At 37.0% G+C, this 19,269-nt stretch overlaps 1 protein-coding gene across 1 annotated transcript in view; it reads right to left on the reverse strand.

The window, feature by feature from the left end:
* col28a2a (collagen, type XXVIII, alpha 2a) overlaps positions 1-19,269 on the reverse strand; it is a gene marked incomplete at its 5' end in the record, with an annotated part of 65,639 nt that overhangs the window by 20,004 nt on the left and 26,366 nt on the right. The window contains 11 exons of the mRNA XM_079820721.1: positions 959-1,027; positions 1,354-1,422; positions 4,969-5,037; positions 5,389-5,457; positions 7,484-7,552; positions 11,035-11,088; positions 15,608-15,652; positions 15,754-15,798; positions 15,895-15,921; positions 16,774-16,818; positions 17,035-17,088. Of these exons, the coding sequence (XP_079676847.1) occupies positions 959-1,027; positions 1,354-1,422; positions 4,969-5,037; positions 5,389-5,457; positions 7,484-7,552; positions 11,035-11,088; positions 15,608-15,652; positions 15,754-15,798; positions 15,895-15,921; positions 16,774-16,818; positions 17,035-17,088 (615 nt within the window). The remainder of the gene's footprint in view (positions 1-958; positions 1,028-1,353; positions 1,423-4,968; positions 5,038-5,388; positions 5,458-7,483; positions 7,553-11,034; positions 11,089-15,607; positions 15,653-15,753; positions 15,799-15,894; positions 15,922-16,773; positions 16,819-17,034; positions 17,089-19,269) is intronic.

The following is a 19,269-nucleotide window of genomic DNA, read 5'->3' on the forward strand; positions in this document are numbered from 1 at the left end:
CTAAAAATTCAGCTAATAAATAAATTATATTTAAGTATAGTTAAATAGAAAACCATTATTTTAAATTGTAATAATATTTCACAATATTACTGTATTTTTGATCAAATAAATGCAGGCTTGACGAGCATAAGAGACTTTCAAAAACATTAATTATAGTAATGTTTCCAAACTTTTGACTGGTACCGTATGGCCAAAAGTGATGCCCAAAGGGGGATATTTGTTTTTAATGACCTTACAAGTTCGATTAAACCATCAAAATGGGAGGAAAATATTAAAAGAGCAGAACTTGGTTATGGTAAAATCAGGCAACTGTTAACTACAGCTACGTGTTTTATTTTATGCAAAAAATGCATAGAAAAACAAAGTTTTTCCTCACAGGATAAAGCATACATTGACTACAACATAATCAGTTATTAATACTTTGTTGGTTCTCTCTTGTTTTTATTGTGTTCATAATTTCTTTGTATGACAGCCTGGCCAAAAATGATGTCCGCACAATTTGGCCATTGTGTTATCACAAATCGAATACTTGAAAAAATATGCAGTATGATTACAAAATCTTTAACAAATTCTTAATAATATTTGAATAAAGTTTGAAGATGTCAATTTTCCTAGGCCGGGACATTACGTTTGGCCACTACTATTATTATTTATTGTATTATGTATTCCTTGATTAACTGAAATTAGTGATTCTATGTGTGCTTTCAAATCAAAATGAGGCTTATATGTTTGACCTTTATGTAACAAAATAACAGACCAGGAGAGCCCAATCCTGTTCCAGCAGAATAGACAATCTATTTATGGCAAGGTGCAGTTTAACTGATAAGGACAACATTATTTATACAATATATTGTAAAATAATGCCGTTTCATGTCAATTCATGTACATTGTGTCAATTCAAAGAATAAGTCAAGGACAGTTCAGAACACACAAGTGAAGGAAGGACACATTGTATCACCTTTTCACCCTGAATGCCAAGGCCTGTGAGTCCAATCGGTCCTGGCAAACCTGGAGGCCCCAGCTCACCCTGAGGACACAAAGAGGATGGGTCAGTTTCAGATGGAACGGCTGTAAAATATCCTGAGAATTAACTTATGAGAATAATAACCTGTATATTTTGAGTATAAGAAAGATTGGTTTATTCAGCAGGTGAGCAGGACTAATTTTTTCCCACAGTAATTTGAGCTGTACCGCCCTCCCATCTGCTCTTTCTCGCCCTCTATCACGGTCCAACAAGTCCCCAGCGTTTAAGTGAGAACATATGGCCACTTTACATACTTCATTAAGCCTTTTGTGTCATAGATGGTGTGGTTGTGTGAAGCCCATTCATGGGCTGATATATTTACAGCCCACCTTATCGCCTTTGATTCCCAGGCCCGGCTGTCCTCTTGGTCCCTTCGGCCCGTCCAGACCCCGGTCCCCCTGTCAAACAAAAGAGGTGTCATCAGCCCAGTGTCTCTGAAATGCTAACCTTCCTTTCTCCACCATTCAGATGCATTTACTGCACTGCACGTATTGCTTCTTTGTCTGTAGAAAACGTTCACTATAGGATTTCCGACTGATAATAATACAGTGCCATCCCTCAATGAGCCTCAATTGTTGTTTTTTTCAAAGTGGCTCAATTTGTCTGGTTGAACTAATAAGGATTAAACGAGAGCTAATCCAGGATTTGTTGATCTGGGTTTTATTTTAATATAGGCTAATAAACATTAGGCCTACTTAACAGTAATCAAAATAAAACCACTGATTAATTCCAGTATTATTTGGGTATTATTTATATGCTATTGTATTATTTGTTAATATTTTAAATTTGCTTTTATTTTACCTTTTCAGTTTGCATTTTAATATTTTTAGTATTTTAATGATTTTATTAATTTTGTTATTATCATATTCTGTTTTTTATAATTACTTAAAAAGATATTTATATTTAGCTTTCATTAATTTTGTATTTAGTTTTAATAATTGTAGTACTTCAAGTTATTTATTTCAGTTAGTTGCTATGCCAACATTTCAAATTTTATAGTTTTTTAATTAAGTTTCTCTTCTGACATTTATAATTTATTTGATTTCAGCTTTATTTTGGTTATCTTTTTTTTTTTTTTACTGAAAAACTTAAAGAGAACTAATTATTATAAAGATTTATGATACTCGATTGCATTTGATACATCTAGAGCTCTCATGAATCCAAGGTAATAAAAACATTTTATTTTAAGACTTTTACCTTTTAGCTGATATATGCATCTCTATTCTCTGGGAAAATGGACCAAAACTATTGATCACACATCTTGCATTCATAGTCGTATCGTATCCCAATTGTTTTTTTGTTTTTGTTTTTTTGTCAATCAAAAACACTCGAGAATGTTCTTCCTCTAATATCACCTGACACTGAATTGCAATATCAAGTAGCAAATCGTTGTTTTTGTCTATGAGGTAAACTAAAGCCTATTGGCTAATTGACGAGCCGTCCCGCCCCAACTTCCTGTTTTAATGGGAAATACATCAACACAGGAAAGAAAACATTTCATGACGATATGTTATAAAAAAATTACTTTAGAAGCAAAAAGGGTGTTAGAGTTGGTAAGTTCAGCTCATTCCTGTGAATCAAACTGTTTGAATGAATCGGTTCAAAACTTATGTCATGAAAACTGAATATCATGATAAAGTAATGATATAGTTAAGTTTAGCTACTGTACGAAGGTTTTCAAAGCGCAAATTAACATGTTACAATGTTTACATAGTACTGTACTTGAAACAAAATTCATAAGCTTGCAATTTGATTCCGAACTTGATTCAATATCGATTCATTTTGATAAATATCAGTTGCTACATGTTAATTTTTCTCAAACAAAACATTTCTCACGAATGCTGTAAACATACAGTGAGCCTTGCCAGCTGGTATTATTATTAAAGATTATTAACAAATTAACAACTCAAATTGATATAATGTGGTTTTTATAATAATAATAATATAGGTATATTTTTTTTAATGATATGAGTAAAATATAATAAATATGTAATATAGTGCATGTATTTAGCAAAATACTCCTTTTCTGGCCAACTAACGTGCTATGGTCATTAAATGGCTTCCCTGAGGTAAATGTAACATTATGTGACTTATTGTTCTCCAGCTGTTTTATTGACCTCTTTCCACGGTTAAAATACTAATTGATCGATTACATGATACATTTGGGTAAGTTGTACAGTGTCTTTCAACATAATGTTCATTTTTGTTTATTTACTTTTAAGTCTAGTAGTAAAGAGGAAGATATGATCAGGGGCTTGTTTCAGAAAGGAGGTTAAGTGAAAACTCTGAGTATGTTAACCCTGATATAAGGGAAACTCTGGGTTTTCTGTTTCAGAATGGGAGGTATGTCAAACCTGAGAAAGCGGGGTAAGTCAAGCCCATTTCTGAAAGAGAGGTAACTTATACTCTGAGTCAGTTACCAGGGTAACTTACTCTGTGAACCTAACCTGGTCTGGAGCAGGTTTTCTTTGGTAAACCCAGTTTCTTTCAGTCTCCTCCCCTTTTTTAAAGCGCCAGCTGTGTTTAAATAGTTTATTCATTCATTCAAACTGCACAAATGCTTTTTTTAATATATTATAAATATATATTTTTTGTGTCCCCATTTGCTCAAATAGCAAACGGAAAACTCCACAATAGTGATTTAACAATTTTCAAAAAGAGGGAAAAAATAGAGTGAGTTTGATAACAGATGTGAAAAGAGAGAAAGATGTTAATTTTCACCATCACTCCCATAGACACTGTGTTAGAAACACTCTCACGCCAGCGGTAACTTGTTTTTTGTAATTTGATGCAAAAGTAATATAATACAAAGTATTATTGTTATAAATGTACATCCAAAAAAAAAAAAACGTTGCAGTATTTACGATATTGATGACCATTCAAAACGCGCCATCAGTCTGTGAAAAGGGTCTATGTGGGAAAAGCTGCTTCACATTGGACACTGAATGATATTTAATTAATATGTCAAATGTTTGGAAAGTCATTAAACCAACACCCATGAACATTTTATGCTTAAAGTTTTATCTGATTGAATTATGTTTTTATTTTTCATTTTTAGCTGCTGCCACATTCTTTTTGTGCCTTTTGGATACCATGAAAATTAAACTTAATTAAAATAATTAAGAATTAAATGTACATATTGACCCGGAAGTATGCAAACGTCTTATTGTTGGGTGCTGTTGCCATGGTGAATCGTAATTACCTCTCTTTCAGAAATGGGCTTGACTTACCCCGCTTTCTCTGGTTTGACATACCTCCCATTCTGAAACAGAAAACCCAGAGTTCCCCTCATTTCAGGGTTAACATACTCAGAGTTTTCACTTAACCTCCTTTCTGAAACAGGCCCCTGTTCACTTGCCGCTTGTGGTGCCACAGATCTGTCACGTGACATTTAATAGCGCCAAAAAACTGTATTTATTTATTTATATAATAAAATTGACAGAATTTAAAAGCTGACAGTTTCATATCAAAATTAACCTGCTCTGTCTTGTCTGTCGGTGTCATTGTCCTCTTTGTTTCGCGATTTTTGAAAATGGATGTGTGGCGTGAGAACAGTGTCAAATGCATTAGAGTTGGCAGCCCTGCTTACGGTTATATTTTATATGCCGTTCTGGCTTTGATGTAGGTCTAGTTAGACTGCTAACATTACATAGATTACAAAGAGGCCAAGGAAATGGATCCATTAAATTCTGTCTCACATCCTCAGGCTGGTAATGCTCAGCTAATTTATCTCTGAACATACATTAATTAATAGCCTTGGGTTTTGAAATTAAGATTTACCAGGGGACTTTGAGCCTGTAATGAGGTATATTTAAAAAATATTTTGAATTTGTTTACTTAGATCTTCCCAGATTGCCTTTGGCTGCTCCAGCTAGATTAAAGAGCAGAGAGTGACATTAGTGAGAACATGGCTTTGATGGTCTGCGTTTTTGGGCTAACCTTACCTTTGAACCTGGAAAACCCTCTCCTTGTGGTCCTTTCTCACCTTGAACCCCCTGTGGCCCTTGAGGCCCCTGATTTGATGGAGAAATGTGAAATGTCATGTAGCACCATAATGCAAGAACATAACCTAATCAAATGAATTGATTCTTGTATCTTAGTGTTTTGTTGTATGCAGGCCTTAACAGAATGTGCTGCATTTTCTGTGAAATGATTTTAAACATGGTAAATAAATGTGTTGAATGGAGCTGAGACTAATACATTCTTATCAAATTAGCCAAAATATTTAATAATTTAACGGGACAGGGGAGCATGTGTAGATCTTTGTGCATGATGTGCATTGAAATTCTGTACAAATCTATGGGTGTAAATTCAGTGTGGGCTGATTAGTAAACAAGCTGAATATTTCTGACTTGTATACTTACAGGCAGACCTGGCTCGCCTATGCCTGGTGGACCCGGAGGACCTAGTCTCCCCTGAAATCCCATATCTCCCTGCAGACGGATCAAAGTGAACAATTCAGGAGAAAAGAGTAAGAAATATGAATCACCACAACCATTACTATCTATGTCAAGTTTAAATTACACAATGAGGTTATAGAGAAATTCACCCTGTAAATCCTTATATAAATTGTCAGAGAGGTTTGTTTTTTAATGTAACCTTTTGGCAAAATGTTAAAAATAAATATCATATTTGATACACCAGGCTTTTATGGCTCATATAGTATGATATAGTGATAATATGGAGCTCATAGGAGGAGAAAAACACCCGTTTTATTCAGAGGCCCAAACTGAGAAAAACCCAAAAGTAAGATGAAATTCTGATAGCTGTTATTGTAAATCAATGAGATCTTTATAACAGTATAGCAGACTGCTTATATAAAATGCGTATGAATATCAGTTGTGACTCAATATAACCCAATAATATATCTTAGTTAGGGGATATTTAAATTCTTAGTTTTATGATCAAAGCTTTGTAGCTTTAATTTTGAGGGGCAAAACATGCAATACAATTACGATTCATAGGCCTTATGGCCATAATTGATACTCATGATTAAAAAATAAATAAATGCTGTATGGATAAACAACTTCAGTCCAGTAAATGTTCATCTTGAAATATTTCTAACAATATAAAAGTTATTCTTATGTTTACTTTTAGAAATAAGTAAAAAATTCACAGCAAAAAGACATGGAGGACAGTTATACTAAAAGGCCTTTTACTTGCTAATAAAGTATAAACTATCAATCAGGACAGAAGGCATGCAGTATATTGTGTGCAATCAGCAAGGGTTTGATCATGATCATTTTAAAGAAATTTGCATATCAAATATGATACAGTAGGCTTTATAGGGTTCAATTAAGTCCCAGTTTAGGTGGCTCATTAACCATGGAAAGTCTAAGGAAGAAACCCATCCTAATCCAGCATAAAGCTCCATTCACACCACCAGCGACTTTTTCCCTGCATGTCGCTAGTCTCTGTACTGTGGAGACGCTTGTGGGCGTTCCTTGTGCTGTCACTCTAATGCTATTGGTAGACTGCACATCTGGCCATATCTTTAGGAAATGCAATCACAATTGATATTTAAAACTAGATATCATTCTAATTTGACTAGGAATTTGACTTAAAATAATTAAAAGAGTTGTGATATAAACTACAGCAGTGTTCAGTGCATTCAGTCATTAACCAGATTAATGATCAACTCACTACTGTTCAAAATGACTAAAACGTCATTCAGATTTGACAAAAAATAAATTTTCTTGTCTCTAATAATTAACATAATGCAGGGGAAACTGTTAAATGAACTGCAGCAGTGCTAAACTGCTCACTGCATCATAGTATAATTAACAACACAAACTATGAATGAATGAATCAAACTCACTAAGACTGCCTACAGTTTCTTTTCCCCGCATCATTTTATTACATCCATGTAAGTGATTACAGTCAAATCATATAAAACAGTGAAATCGCTCCAGAACTGTGTCCTGTCTGTCTTGCCTGCACTTGAGACGGTGACGTGAGCTCTACGGTCTTCACTCCTATTGGTTGTCGCTCGCGTTCACTGTCCATTTGCATAAAGTTGACATTTCTGAACTTTTGTTGCGTGACTCTAGTCCCCTACTCTTTCTGTTGCCAACGGTCACAAGCTCTTCATTGAAAATTAATGGGATCATGTCGCTTTGTCGCTTGCGGTGTGAATGGGGCTTACGATGGTTTGCTGGTCTAAGCTGGTCTTGCAACCTAGCCAAGATGGTGTTATGGTGCATGGTTTATCAGGAGTGTGTTTCCCGAAGCCAACTATGGTCTCAAGTTTGGTCATTACCAACAAAATTCAACAGAACTTGCAACTATAATTGGCTAACGATGCTTCTAGGAAAAGCACCCCTGGTCTCCTAGCCTGATCAACTGACCCAAACTTTTCAAGGCTGAGAGACCAGGCGTTTTAAGATGTTTTTTCCAGCTATAAAGTCTGATTTGTGGTGATTTTGAAGAATTTAAATATAAAAGATATATGCAGCTGACCTTTGGTCCAGGAAGTCCAATTCCACTGTCACCCTGTATTCCAGGTAGGCCAGCAGGGCCACGTTCACCCTGTGATTACAAACAAAAACAACACATTTCTAATTCATTATATATAAATATCACATTCATTATTACTTATGGAAGACATTTTTCATTGTGTGAAATCTATAAGATATAAATGTTTCTTAGGAGAACCTTTGTCAGGTAATAAATACATAAATTCAAGTTAGGCATTGAAGGAATGTTCTGTGTTCAGCGTGGGCAGTATCTGTGACATGCTGTTGATTATCACTGAAAATAATTTAAACTCGTCCCTCAGTTTGTACAAACATAACCGAAAATGTTGCTGACAGAAATCCACTTACAATGGATCCACTTCCACTAAAAGCACACGACTGTCAACGAGATGCATTTATTTTCTGTGGAAATCGACAGCAGGCTACAGATTCTGTCAATGGAGCTTAAGCTGAATTTAACCAGGAACGTTCCTTTTCCACAAGAACACGATATGATGTACATGCAAATGATGATACTCAAACTTCATAGCTCAGGGGTCATTTTTGGAAAATGAGCTAATGCTTGAGCTAAAAAATGAGCTAAAGAATTTTAGATTCCCGTCCATATTTAAGGTATTGTTTTTGTGCATTATCGGCTTATTTTAAGCATGATTTTCAAATATGACCATATAGAGATTAGCTGCTAAAATCTAAAAAAGTAGGTCAGTTAAATCTGCTCATGACATTTACAGTTTTCTCTTCACTGTGCTGTATTTCCACATACTGGAAATTCTCTTTGTTCACGTCATCTGCGTGTCTGTGCATGAAGAGGACACATTTATACTTTGCACAGCATTTTTCCATCATGCACATTTCTACTGTTATTAGCTACCATGACAATAATCTCAGACCACCCACGGATCACCCCTGACCTGACGAGCACTTTCTAGCAAGTTAACATCTCATTGGTTGACTTTTAACCTTGGTAGTAAGGGTTTATTATTATTCAAATAATAATAACAGTCTATTATTGTGGTATCATCTATTTTTAGATGAATCTGCCTCTAAAAACAAAACCAGGTGTGGTCTGTGACACTAGTTTTGTGAACCTGTGCATGTATAATGAAGGACCCCTGGCTAGTGAGGACATCTGCAGTGCTGTTTAAACCTCTGAATGCTTCCTGTAGTTAAATTAAACAAGGGGAAACTACTGGCAGAGCAGCAGGTTTCACTAACAGGTCTCTATTAAAGGAAATCCAAAACGTGTTAAAACACGACCCTCTTTTTGAGCACAAACGCAAGACATATACTCAAACTAAAATGGTTGCATTTTGTGAACCCTTTGCACTGCAGACATAACCATTGTATCATGAAAGAAGACACTTGGGGGATTATTGTCCAAAAGTCAGAAATTAAGGATTAGTTCACCTAACAATGAACTGATATGATTTATTCACTCATATTGTTCTAAATCGGTGTGTTGTCATTTTTTTTCATTGAAAGCAATGACAAAGAAGAACAGTTCATAGTGACCATGACTGTCAACATCAAACACATCCATCCACACACACACACACACACACACACACACACACACACACACACACACACACACACACACACACACACACACACACACACACACACACACACACACACACACACACACACACACACACACACACACACACACACACACACACACACACACACACACACACACACACACACACACACACACACACACACACACACACACACACACACACACACACACACACACACACACACACACACACACACACACACACACACACACACACACACACACACACCATTAAAGGGTCACAATACCCAGACTTCTGAAGCCAATGGCTTTCTGTATGTAAACAGATCAAAATGTATTGAGAAGTTGAGGAAATACTGAAAGAAATTCATTTTTGGGTAAACTATTCCTAACCATTAGCGAGTATGACTAATGGTTAGAAAATTTGAAATGCACTGTAAAAGGATGCAACATTTTTGGGCTAGAAACACAATAGCTGCGTTTCCACTGTCGGGACAAAGGTGGGCATGCTAGTGCGTGCCAGGGCCAGTCGTGTTTCCACTGTCACTTCCGAGGCTTGAACGGGCTTCGTCAGGGCTTCCTCTGGGCCAACGACCAGGGGTTTTTGGCACGTCAAATACCTTGGTCCAAAGTGGGCCAGCTCGGGCTTGAGTAGTGGTTACGAATAAAGGCAGAGTCTATCTGAGTCTGTAGCCGGCAGCGCCACTGATGATTTCATAAACCAGCTAACATCAGCATTAAAGGCTTTTAAAATCCTTTTAGTTCAATACTCACTTTCAGACAGCAACGAGTGTTTGAAATGACTTCTGTTTGTGATCCGATGTGGATTCTGATCACCGTATAAGGCAGAAATATATTTATGCGATGCAAAAGACCTACTATAGTAAGCATGGTAAATATGAAGAAACCAGACAAATAAAAAAGTCTATCACAATCTTGTATTTATTGTATCTGTCAGTACGTCTCTTTATACCGGACTGTCTGATATCCATATTTAGCTCCGCATGTGTCATAAATAAAGCAACTCCGGTTTTTCGGGACCTCCCTCTTTTTCTAATATATCTGTGTATTGGGACTGTTACTGGAGAGAGTGCTAAAGCTCCTCAGGTCATATTTTTGGTGGAAAATTTGTAGAAATTATTATTCTTTCTAAATGTGATTGAAACATACTGTCCTGTGACCACAAATGAACAAACAGACGCGACTGAATAAGTAGGCCTATGTGTCCTCTCTCTTTTGTGAAATAATGGTAAATACCACTTTATTTCTGTGGGACTATTGTTCAATCTTGACACATTAATTAATTACGCTCAATTTATCACTTATTATTGTAAAACTATGGTAAAACATTGATGCTTGGGTTTTAAATCTTTAAGTAAATGACAAAAATGCCAACAAACGGCCACTTTTATCATGTTCGTTTAGTGATCTCGCTAGTTTCCAGTGATTTCTTTCGGATTCGTTTTCTGATAAATCTTCCATTAGTTGGTGAAATGATGGGTTTGTGTTCCAGAGAGACGTGTTACGGGTGGGTTTTAGTGAAGCGGTGCGGAGCTTTGGGCTCGGTGCTACAGGTCAGAGGCTATTAATCCCAGCCTGGCCCATTGAAAACCCTGGCTCACACTGGCCCGACAGTGGAAAAGAGGCTAATGGAGTGAAAGCCTTATGTGAGACTCTTTTGTCTCTGTTCTGCACCTGTTACCCTCAGAGTGCATCAATTAGTCGAAAATGGACACGAATAAGTCCTTCTAAAGAAATGTGAAGTAAACAACTGAGAATGCATCAATATTTCTCAATCACTTTGGCATGAACATTCTAATGGATGTTATCTAATGGATGTAGCAGACCAACGGCTCCAACGCGTGGGGTTTCTCATGCACGCTAACATGCTGAACAAGTCATGGGAAACCGTGGAACTTTTCCAGGTGTGCTTGTTAGACATGATGAGAATTTTTCAGGATAATGGTTTGTGATTATAAGGCACAGACCTTCTTGCCCTGTGGGCCCTCTGGTCCGATGTCACCCTGTGGTCCTGGTAAACCCTGCAGGAGAAACATGAAAAAGTAGCATGAACATTTGAGTGATGTCTCTAGGGATGTGTAGCATTATCTGTAGACACCTAAGCATTATCTTGCTTTACAATGCAGTAAAATACAAGTTTTGATATTTTAATCATATGTTGGCTAAAATTCGAGATGTGTTTGAACATTTACCTTCTTTGAAGCTCTCAGATTTAGTTTGAAATAAAGGAATGGTACAAACATCGGTCTCAGGAGATCAATGCTAAATACAGGTGTAAACAGGCTCCCAAATATTTGCATTTTCAGTCAGCAGTGAAGGAACGCCTACTCGCCTGTCAATCAACCATAGTGCTACCCCAGCTAACAAAAATGTTCTAAGAACGTTTTGTTAACGTTCCCATTAAGTTATGAAAAATTTATTTCTGAATGTTATAGGGATAGTTCACCCAAAAATGAAAATTATGTCATTAATTACTCACCCTCATGTCTGTCCAAACCCGTAAGACTTTCATTCATCTTCGGAACACAAATTATCTTTTGACAGACTACGCAACTACCACATTGACGCTTCAAAAAGTTCATAAAGAGATCGTAAAAAATAATCCATATGAATTGAACGGTTAAGTCAAAATTTTATGAAGAGACTCGATCGCTTTATATGATGAACAGATTGAATTTAGGCTTTTATTCACATATAAACATTGATCAGCAGTGGCGCCTCCAGAAATTTTTCATAGGGGTGGCCAGATGGGGCCACTTAAAATCTTGGGGTGGCACACCAAAACTAGAAACCATAATTTCAGAATTGTATTCTACTGGTGTAGTAAACCGGCCTGTAGAAAACTATCAGAAAGACTTAAGGAAACTCCTACTGATATACTTTGGTTTATTGTGTTATATTTAATGTTACTAATTATATAATGTGCATAGACTAATAACAGTACAGTTAACATTTTGAGTTGCACAACAATTCTGTTTTATTTTGCAATTATATTTGGCATAAGGTGTACATTTATTGCAAACAAAACAGTTACTGGGGAAAAGCAGATACTGGCAGATACAAATAAAAGCATCCTCCTCCTCATCCTCACTATTACTAGCCTCTCTTGCTCCCCTGCCATCTCTTTCACTCCGCCTTCTGTACTTTTCTTCTTAAAATAAGAAGAGATGTCTGTGGACTTTCTCTTCATTGTCTGAAAATTGACATAACATGCACCAGCTAACGACGTTAGCTAGATAACGTTAACTCTTGTCAAAACGTGTCAAAGACACATCAAAAAGCTGCTGTAACAGTATACTGTAAGCATTTGGCACTTAAAAAGCACGTCACGACACATAATTCCCCGTCTTCTTTTACTAAAGAATATTTTTTGACTTATTTACGGTAGTCTTCTTCGTCTTCTTACTTCTTTTGAAATTGTTGACTGACGGGCACGCGCTGACCTGTACTGTTGTCTGAGCGCGCAACAGCGGCATCGGGGGAGGGGCAGGCTGTGTGTGATCGAAGGTCTAGAGCGGCTTGCCTGCCTGGCTGTGCATTAGGGATGAAATGCATAACTGATGCTACTAAAATTTATATTGGCCATGGGGTGGCCAGTGGGGTGGCCAGGAGTCGGCCAGGGGTGGCCACGGCCACCCCTGGCCACCCCCTGGTGGCGCCACTGTTGATCAGAGAACATAAACAGAAGCTCAACCGAACCGGCATGATGCAGGTTCTTGCTGAAGCTCAAACGTGCTGCGTAACACGAGAATGAACCTCATTGTTTCTTACAGAAGCTCAAACGTGCTGCGTAACACGAGAATGAACCTCATTGGTTCTTGCTGAAGCTCAAACGTGCTGCGTAACATGAGAAGGAACCTCATTGGTTCTTGCTGAAGCTCAAACGTGATGCGTAACACGAAAATGAACCTCATTGGTTCTTGATAAAGCTCAAACGTGCTGCGTAACACGAGAATGAACCTCATTGGTTCTTACAGAAGCTCAAAAGTGCTGCATAACACGAGAATGAACCTCATTGGTTCTTACAGAAGCTCAAAAGTGCTGCATAACACGAGAATGAACCTCATTGGTTCTTACAGAAGCTCAAAAGTGCTGCATAACACGAGAATGAACCTCATTGGTTCTTGCAGAAGCTCAAACGTGCTGCGTAACATGAGAATGAACCTCATTGGTTCTTGCAGAAGCTCAAAAGTGCTGCATAACACGAGAATGAACCTCATTGGTTCTTACAGAAGCTCAAAAGTGCTGCAGTGAACATGCTTGAGCTTCTGTTTACCACAACTGATGTGTGAGTTGATCAATGTTTATGTGAATAAAAGCCTAAAATCAATCTCTTCATCATATTAAGCGATCGAGTCTCTTCATAAAATTTTGACTATACTGCTCAATTCATATGGATTGGTTTATGATCTCTTTATGAACTTTTTGAAGCGTCAAAGTGTCAGTTGCGTAGCTGTCAATGGAGGAACAGAATCACTCAGATTTCATCAAAGAGATCTTCATTTGTGTTCTGAGGATAAACAAAAGTCTTACGGGTTTGGAACGACATGAGGGTGAGGAATTAATGACAACATTTTCATTTTTGGATGAACTATTCCTTTAAAGGTCCCATGGCATGAAATTTTCATTTTATGAGGTTTTTCAACATTAATATTAGTTCCCCTAGCCTGAATATTGTCCCCAAGTGGATAGAAATGTTGATCGGTGTAAACCCGAGTTCTGGCTGTCTTTCTCTGCCTTTGAGAAAATGACAGGCCAGACGAGCCAATCCTGAAGTCTCCTGGTTTGACGTCCAAGCAGGAGCAGTTACCTCCCTTTTCCCCGCCCAGAGAATCTGGCACGCCCATGCAAACGCTTGAGAGATCATTGCATCATTGCTTGTGAACGAGTGAACGCTGGCAGTTTCTCAGTGTTTGGATGTACAAATGAAAACAGAAGTCTTTTTTCAGTTCCTTCTGATCTGTGATCAGTGATTTCTTATGTGTAGCTAATTATTTATTATTCGTGCACACGCTGCGGCTTCTCTCTCTCCCGACAGAACGGTGTTTTCGTGTTTTCTATCTTGTGAGTCAGTGTTTTTGTACGTCCTCGTCGCGTCTATCGGTTCTACAATGTGCATACAGTCGTTATATCTTTAGAGATAAACCTTACACACGCCGAGGCTCGGCCTGCACTGTCCGGTCGGCCTCCAACATCCCCGACCCCCAGTACTGCATCTGGCCCACAGCGGAGGCGCCTTACGCGGCGCGAGATTAAGCAGAAGGGGGGTAAGCGTGAGGGTATCTGGGCTAGGCTAGCCAGCTATTCCCACAATAAACTGGATTACATTCGATTACTGCTGTTGTGTCTTTGTTTGCGCTGTGTACTCAATGCGCGTCACTGACGCTTTCCATATGATAGGAACATCTAAAAATAATGGTATTATCAACACTTACTCGTAACTCGTTCATCTCGACAGCTGTAATGGTACTTTGCATGTGTTACAAAGTTGGTAATAATGATGAAGACGGACTCTGCGTGACTGGGACTCGTGTTTATTCAGAACTCTCAAATACAAACACAATAAACTCGCGCTGACTGACAGCGCTCTCATTACTCAATAGTTACTATAAATAACTTTGTTAGCAATCGCTGAGCTCCGTCTCTGGTACATTAGTGATGTCCGGTTCGCGAACGATCTTTCTTTTGAACCGGTTCTTTTTAGTGAACCGAATCAGTTCACCAAATCGGACTGAATCGTTCTAAACGGTTCGCGTCTCCAGTCAGCGCTGATCCATAATTTACTAAAGTTACTAACTTTCTGACATGAGTGACAGTCCCTCCGACTAGAAATAGACTAATAACCTGAAGTATATGCTGTAACTAAAACAGTTCACTAAACTGAGACTGACAGAACCGATGTGAAGTGAACTCCGGTCCATCCATCTCTCTGGCAGCAGCTCGTGCCTGCTCGTGCCTCGTAGACCTCGTTAAACCACGCCCCCTCCGCTCATATCAAATGCAAAGATGTCAGCCAATCACAACAGTGGGCGTTTTTACTGAAGTCTCACAGCAGACACGCCTCTTGAAGCAGGGCATTCAGCCACAGGGCAAACAGCAGTATAGAAAAAATGCCTTTTATTTCTAAATTATGATATTTTATGATGTAAAAATCATACTAACAATATAAGTACACCTCAGGAAACATTATAAAATAATAGAAAAATGCCATGCCATGGGACCTTTAAGGAAACATTCCATTCTTATCGTTCTACAACCCATTATGGGAATGTTACTTTTAAATGTTCTCTGAAACAAGCAGCAATATTTAAAACATGTTAGATGATAAAGCGTTCCATGAATGATGTACAGTATAAATGTTTTTGTGCTAACATTTTGAGAATATTAAAGAATAGATAACAAAGTTCCCTAAAGGCTTTAAACTTTGAAAGTTACAGCAAGTATTGCTTTAAAAGAAAACAACAATGTAATTTTTGAAATATACAGACAGATGTTACATTTTTAGTTTGACATAAATTTGACAAATGTATAATCACATACCTGCAGACCTCTGGACCCTTGTGTGCCAACTGGACCTTCAGGACCCTATCAGATCATACAATACACACTAATTAAGCATTTGAAACATATACTGCATTATTATGTTCATCACATATTCAAGGAGTGTGCAGAATGCTGTTGCGTACCCGGTCTCCTTTGATTCCTGGGGTACCACATTCTCCTCTTTCACCCTGGAGACATTCAAGAGATGATCATAGTCATGACAATCTCACAGAATTGTGGGCTTTAACAGAAATAAACGATGAATTGTTGCAGGAATTCAGTACCTGCTCTCCTTTGTAGCCTGGTTTCCCCTGTGAGAAAAACAGGAAGACATTAATATTTTATATTTTATTAAGTATCCTATTTATTTGCATTTTTCAAATTGGTCAGTGATGTCACACTAATTGATTTTCTAGATATATTAAATAATTATATAAATATAAAAATGCAATTCATACTTAGAATGACTTGACTACACTTTTCAATTTCTGAATTAAAATTTATTTTAATGATTTTTTTAGGCTTAAAGTAAAAATGTCTACGGTGGTTTAACTGTCTGGAGAAAAAGTTAGTCAAAAAGTTAGAAATAATATTTTATTAATGTTTAAGTGAAGCAGTGTTTTAAAATATATATATTTTTTTTACTATTTTACCCTTTTTTACACAATTAGTGCACAGTTTCTAATAATAATTCTAATGAAATAATTCAAATTATATTTAAAAAAAAATATTTTAACTTTTTAAACACCTTTTTTTAATGCTTACAAATAGTGTATTCAATAATAATATTTGATACTTTGAAATTTGATTACTTTTTTTCATGATCACACCACCAGACTAGAAGTTTAGACCTTTATTTTCATTTTGTACATGTTTTGTTTTACCCAAATACTGTAGGTTTTCAATCATGTAGCTACAGGGGTGTCCAAACTCTGTCCTGGAGGGCCGCTGTCCTGCAGAGTTTTGCTCCAACTTGCCTCATCACACCTGCTGGAAGTTTCTAGTATGCCTAGTAAGACCTTGATTAGCTGGTTCAGCTGTGTTTAATTGGGGTCGGAGCAAAACTCTGCAGGACAGTAGCCCTCCAGGAGCAGGATTGGACACACATACTTGAAGATTGAGTAGTGATTTTTGCGGATAGGTCCCACCCATCAGCCACTCACCTCTGTACCCTCACGACCAGGAAGTCCACTCAAACCAGGATCACCCTAACAAGAGCACAAAAGTGTTTTTTAGAAAGAGTTATAGAATACAGTCTGTCACTCTTGATTCCTGTACTGCTGAATCTGAAAAGTGAAATCTAAATAGAACAATTAAGAGACAAATACACAACTATATAAATAGCCATCAGCTACCTCATCACATTAGCCCATGTACATCAAAAAAAGCAGCCACATGCCAGAGAGAATGAGAGAAATTCTGACCTTATGACCTTTAGCCCCAGGGGTCCCGTCCTCACCTGAGCGACCTTTCTTTCCCTGCCGGGGAAACAGGTGAAAGTGAGTAGCGGGGTTAGTTCGACTCTAATGTTTGCTCAGTGAGTGAAAAAAGTGAATGAGCTCATATTTCTGATGCCTAACCAATCAATTCTGTGCTTGCACTTATAGCGGACACATTATTGTTTGGCAAGTGGCCTTTTTTTATGTCAGTAGCTATTTTCCATCCACATATTTTTATCCATACTTTGGAATATTGCATAAAAAACACTGGATGGAAATGGCAAGATGTGCAAAAATTGTAAAAATGTGCATGCATGTATGCGCTCAGTTGAGGATAATTTTTTTTTATCCAATAAGAAAGCGATTAACTACTACGATTAAATATAATAAACTACGTTGGAAACACATTTACTGAATAAACCCCTTGATTCGCAAACAAAAAAACTCATTTGACCATAATAATTTGGTTTAATTCCCTCCTATAAGTGTCTCACATGATTACGTTCACAGACACCAGCATCTGAACGCAAGATAACATGACTGTGTTTGTTATGTTTCATCTCCCACTCTGAGATGCAAGTCATTTATGATGGAGGAAAAAAGAGCCACAGTGGCTTCCCTGATTTCAGCAACTTCCATTTTTATTACAGATATTTTGCACCAATTTCCTGGGAAGTGACGGTTTTGTTTTCTTGAACACATGGAATGGAAACGGTGCTTTATTCACAAATGTTTTATTCGATATTCCAATTTTCCACATAAGTTAAATTCATAGCTTTGGATGGAAACATAGCTATTGTTATATTATTATTTAGATAATATTTTGCTATTTATTTATATTTTAAATCAGCTTTTATTTTTATATTTTTAATTTTAATTTTAGTTTGTTTTAATAACTTTGTGCTTTTGTCATTCTTTTTGTTTGTCATTTTAGTACTTCAAGTTATTTCAGTTAGTTGCTAAGGTAACATTTCTCATTTTTATTTTTTAAGTTTAAGTTTTTCATGTAATATTTTTTTATTTCAGCTTAAATTTCAGTTAATGTTTTATATATATATATACATATATATATATAGTTTTAGTGGACAATAACTAGGGATGCATGATATATCGGCCACCATATTGGTATCTGGTATCGTTGGTATTGGTATTGGTATCGTTATCGGCCCGATAAGAGAATTTGTCCTATATCTTAAAGCCGATAAATAATGGATTATTTCCTTCAGATGTGCACTGTTCGCCTTAAATTGCCTGAAATATGATTGGAATCACTTCAAAAAGGAAAATACAGTTAAGTGCAACATGTGCAGTGCAAGTCTGTCATATAGGCTGCATAAAATTGTAACCAGACTCTCAAAAATGTTATAAAAATTTGGATTTAGTTTTATTGGGCAAGATATCGGTTATTGGTTATTGGCCAAAATGTTCATATCGGTGCATCCCTCATAATAACAACACTGGTTTATGTTTCTAGCCTAGCAAGTGTCTGTTTATAATTGTTCCCAGAAGTTAGCTAAATCTGACAAAACCTCCTATTAGCAATTTATGGCAGTATTATTTAAATAAAAAAAAAACAAGATGTAAAATATCATGTCTAGTGAATTGCTTTATAGATTAATTGTTCAAATTAAACGATTCATTAAAATGCATGTAACCTCTCAGTGCTATGAATAAACACCTGGTCAGCACTAACTGCTTCAGTCACAGCAAAAGTGCAGGCCAGAGAATGTTAAACTAATGAGAGCAATTACTGAGGCCTGTCATTTATAGCCATGAGAATGTGTGGAATCCCTGAGAGGTAAAAGCACCTGGATAATGATGGTTAGGCGTCTGTCGCTGAATAACTGACTCTAACGTGATCCGCCCTTCTACAGGCTGTTAAAAGAGCAGTCTGTGTCATCTCAAGTCAATCTGAACTTGTTCAATGTATCCGTTTTATTTTAATCCAAATCACTTGAACACATACTGTATCAAACTCAGCTCAAAGTAGTAACTTTGATGACTACTGACATATGATTCTGCTATTTGTCACGAAAATCCAAAAATGCTAAATAACTGCAGTTATAAGGACAAAAAGTATAAATGTTACTATGGCTATATTGACCCATCATTGGCAGGTGTGGCAAAATGTTCATTTTTGGACCCTTTAGTTTTTTGAAAGTCAAAGTTTTCAGTCATAACATGTAATTACATTCTCTTCACTTTCAACAGACTAAACAT

Source organism: Gobio gobio (assembly GCF_949357685.1).
Source record: "Gobio gobio genome assembly, chromosome: 7".
NCBI classification, from domain to species: domain Eukaryota; kingdom Metazoa; phylum Chordata; class Actinopteri; order Cypriniformes; family Gobionidae; genus Gobio; species Gobio gobio.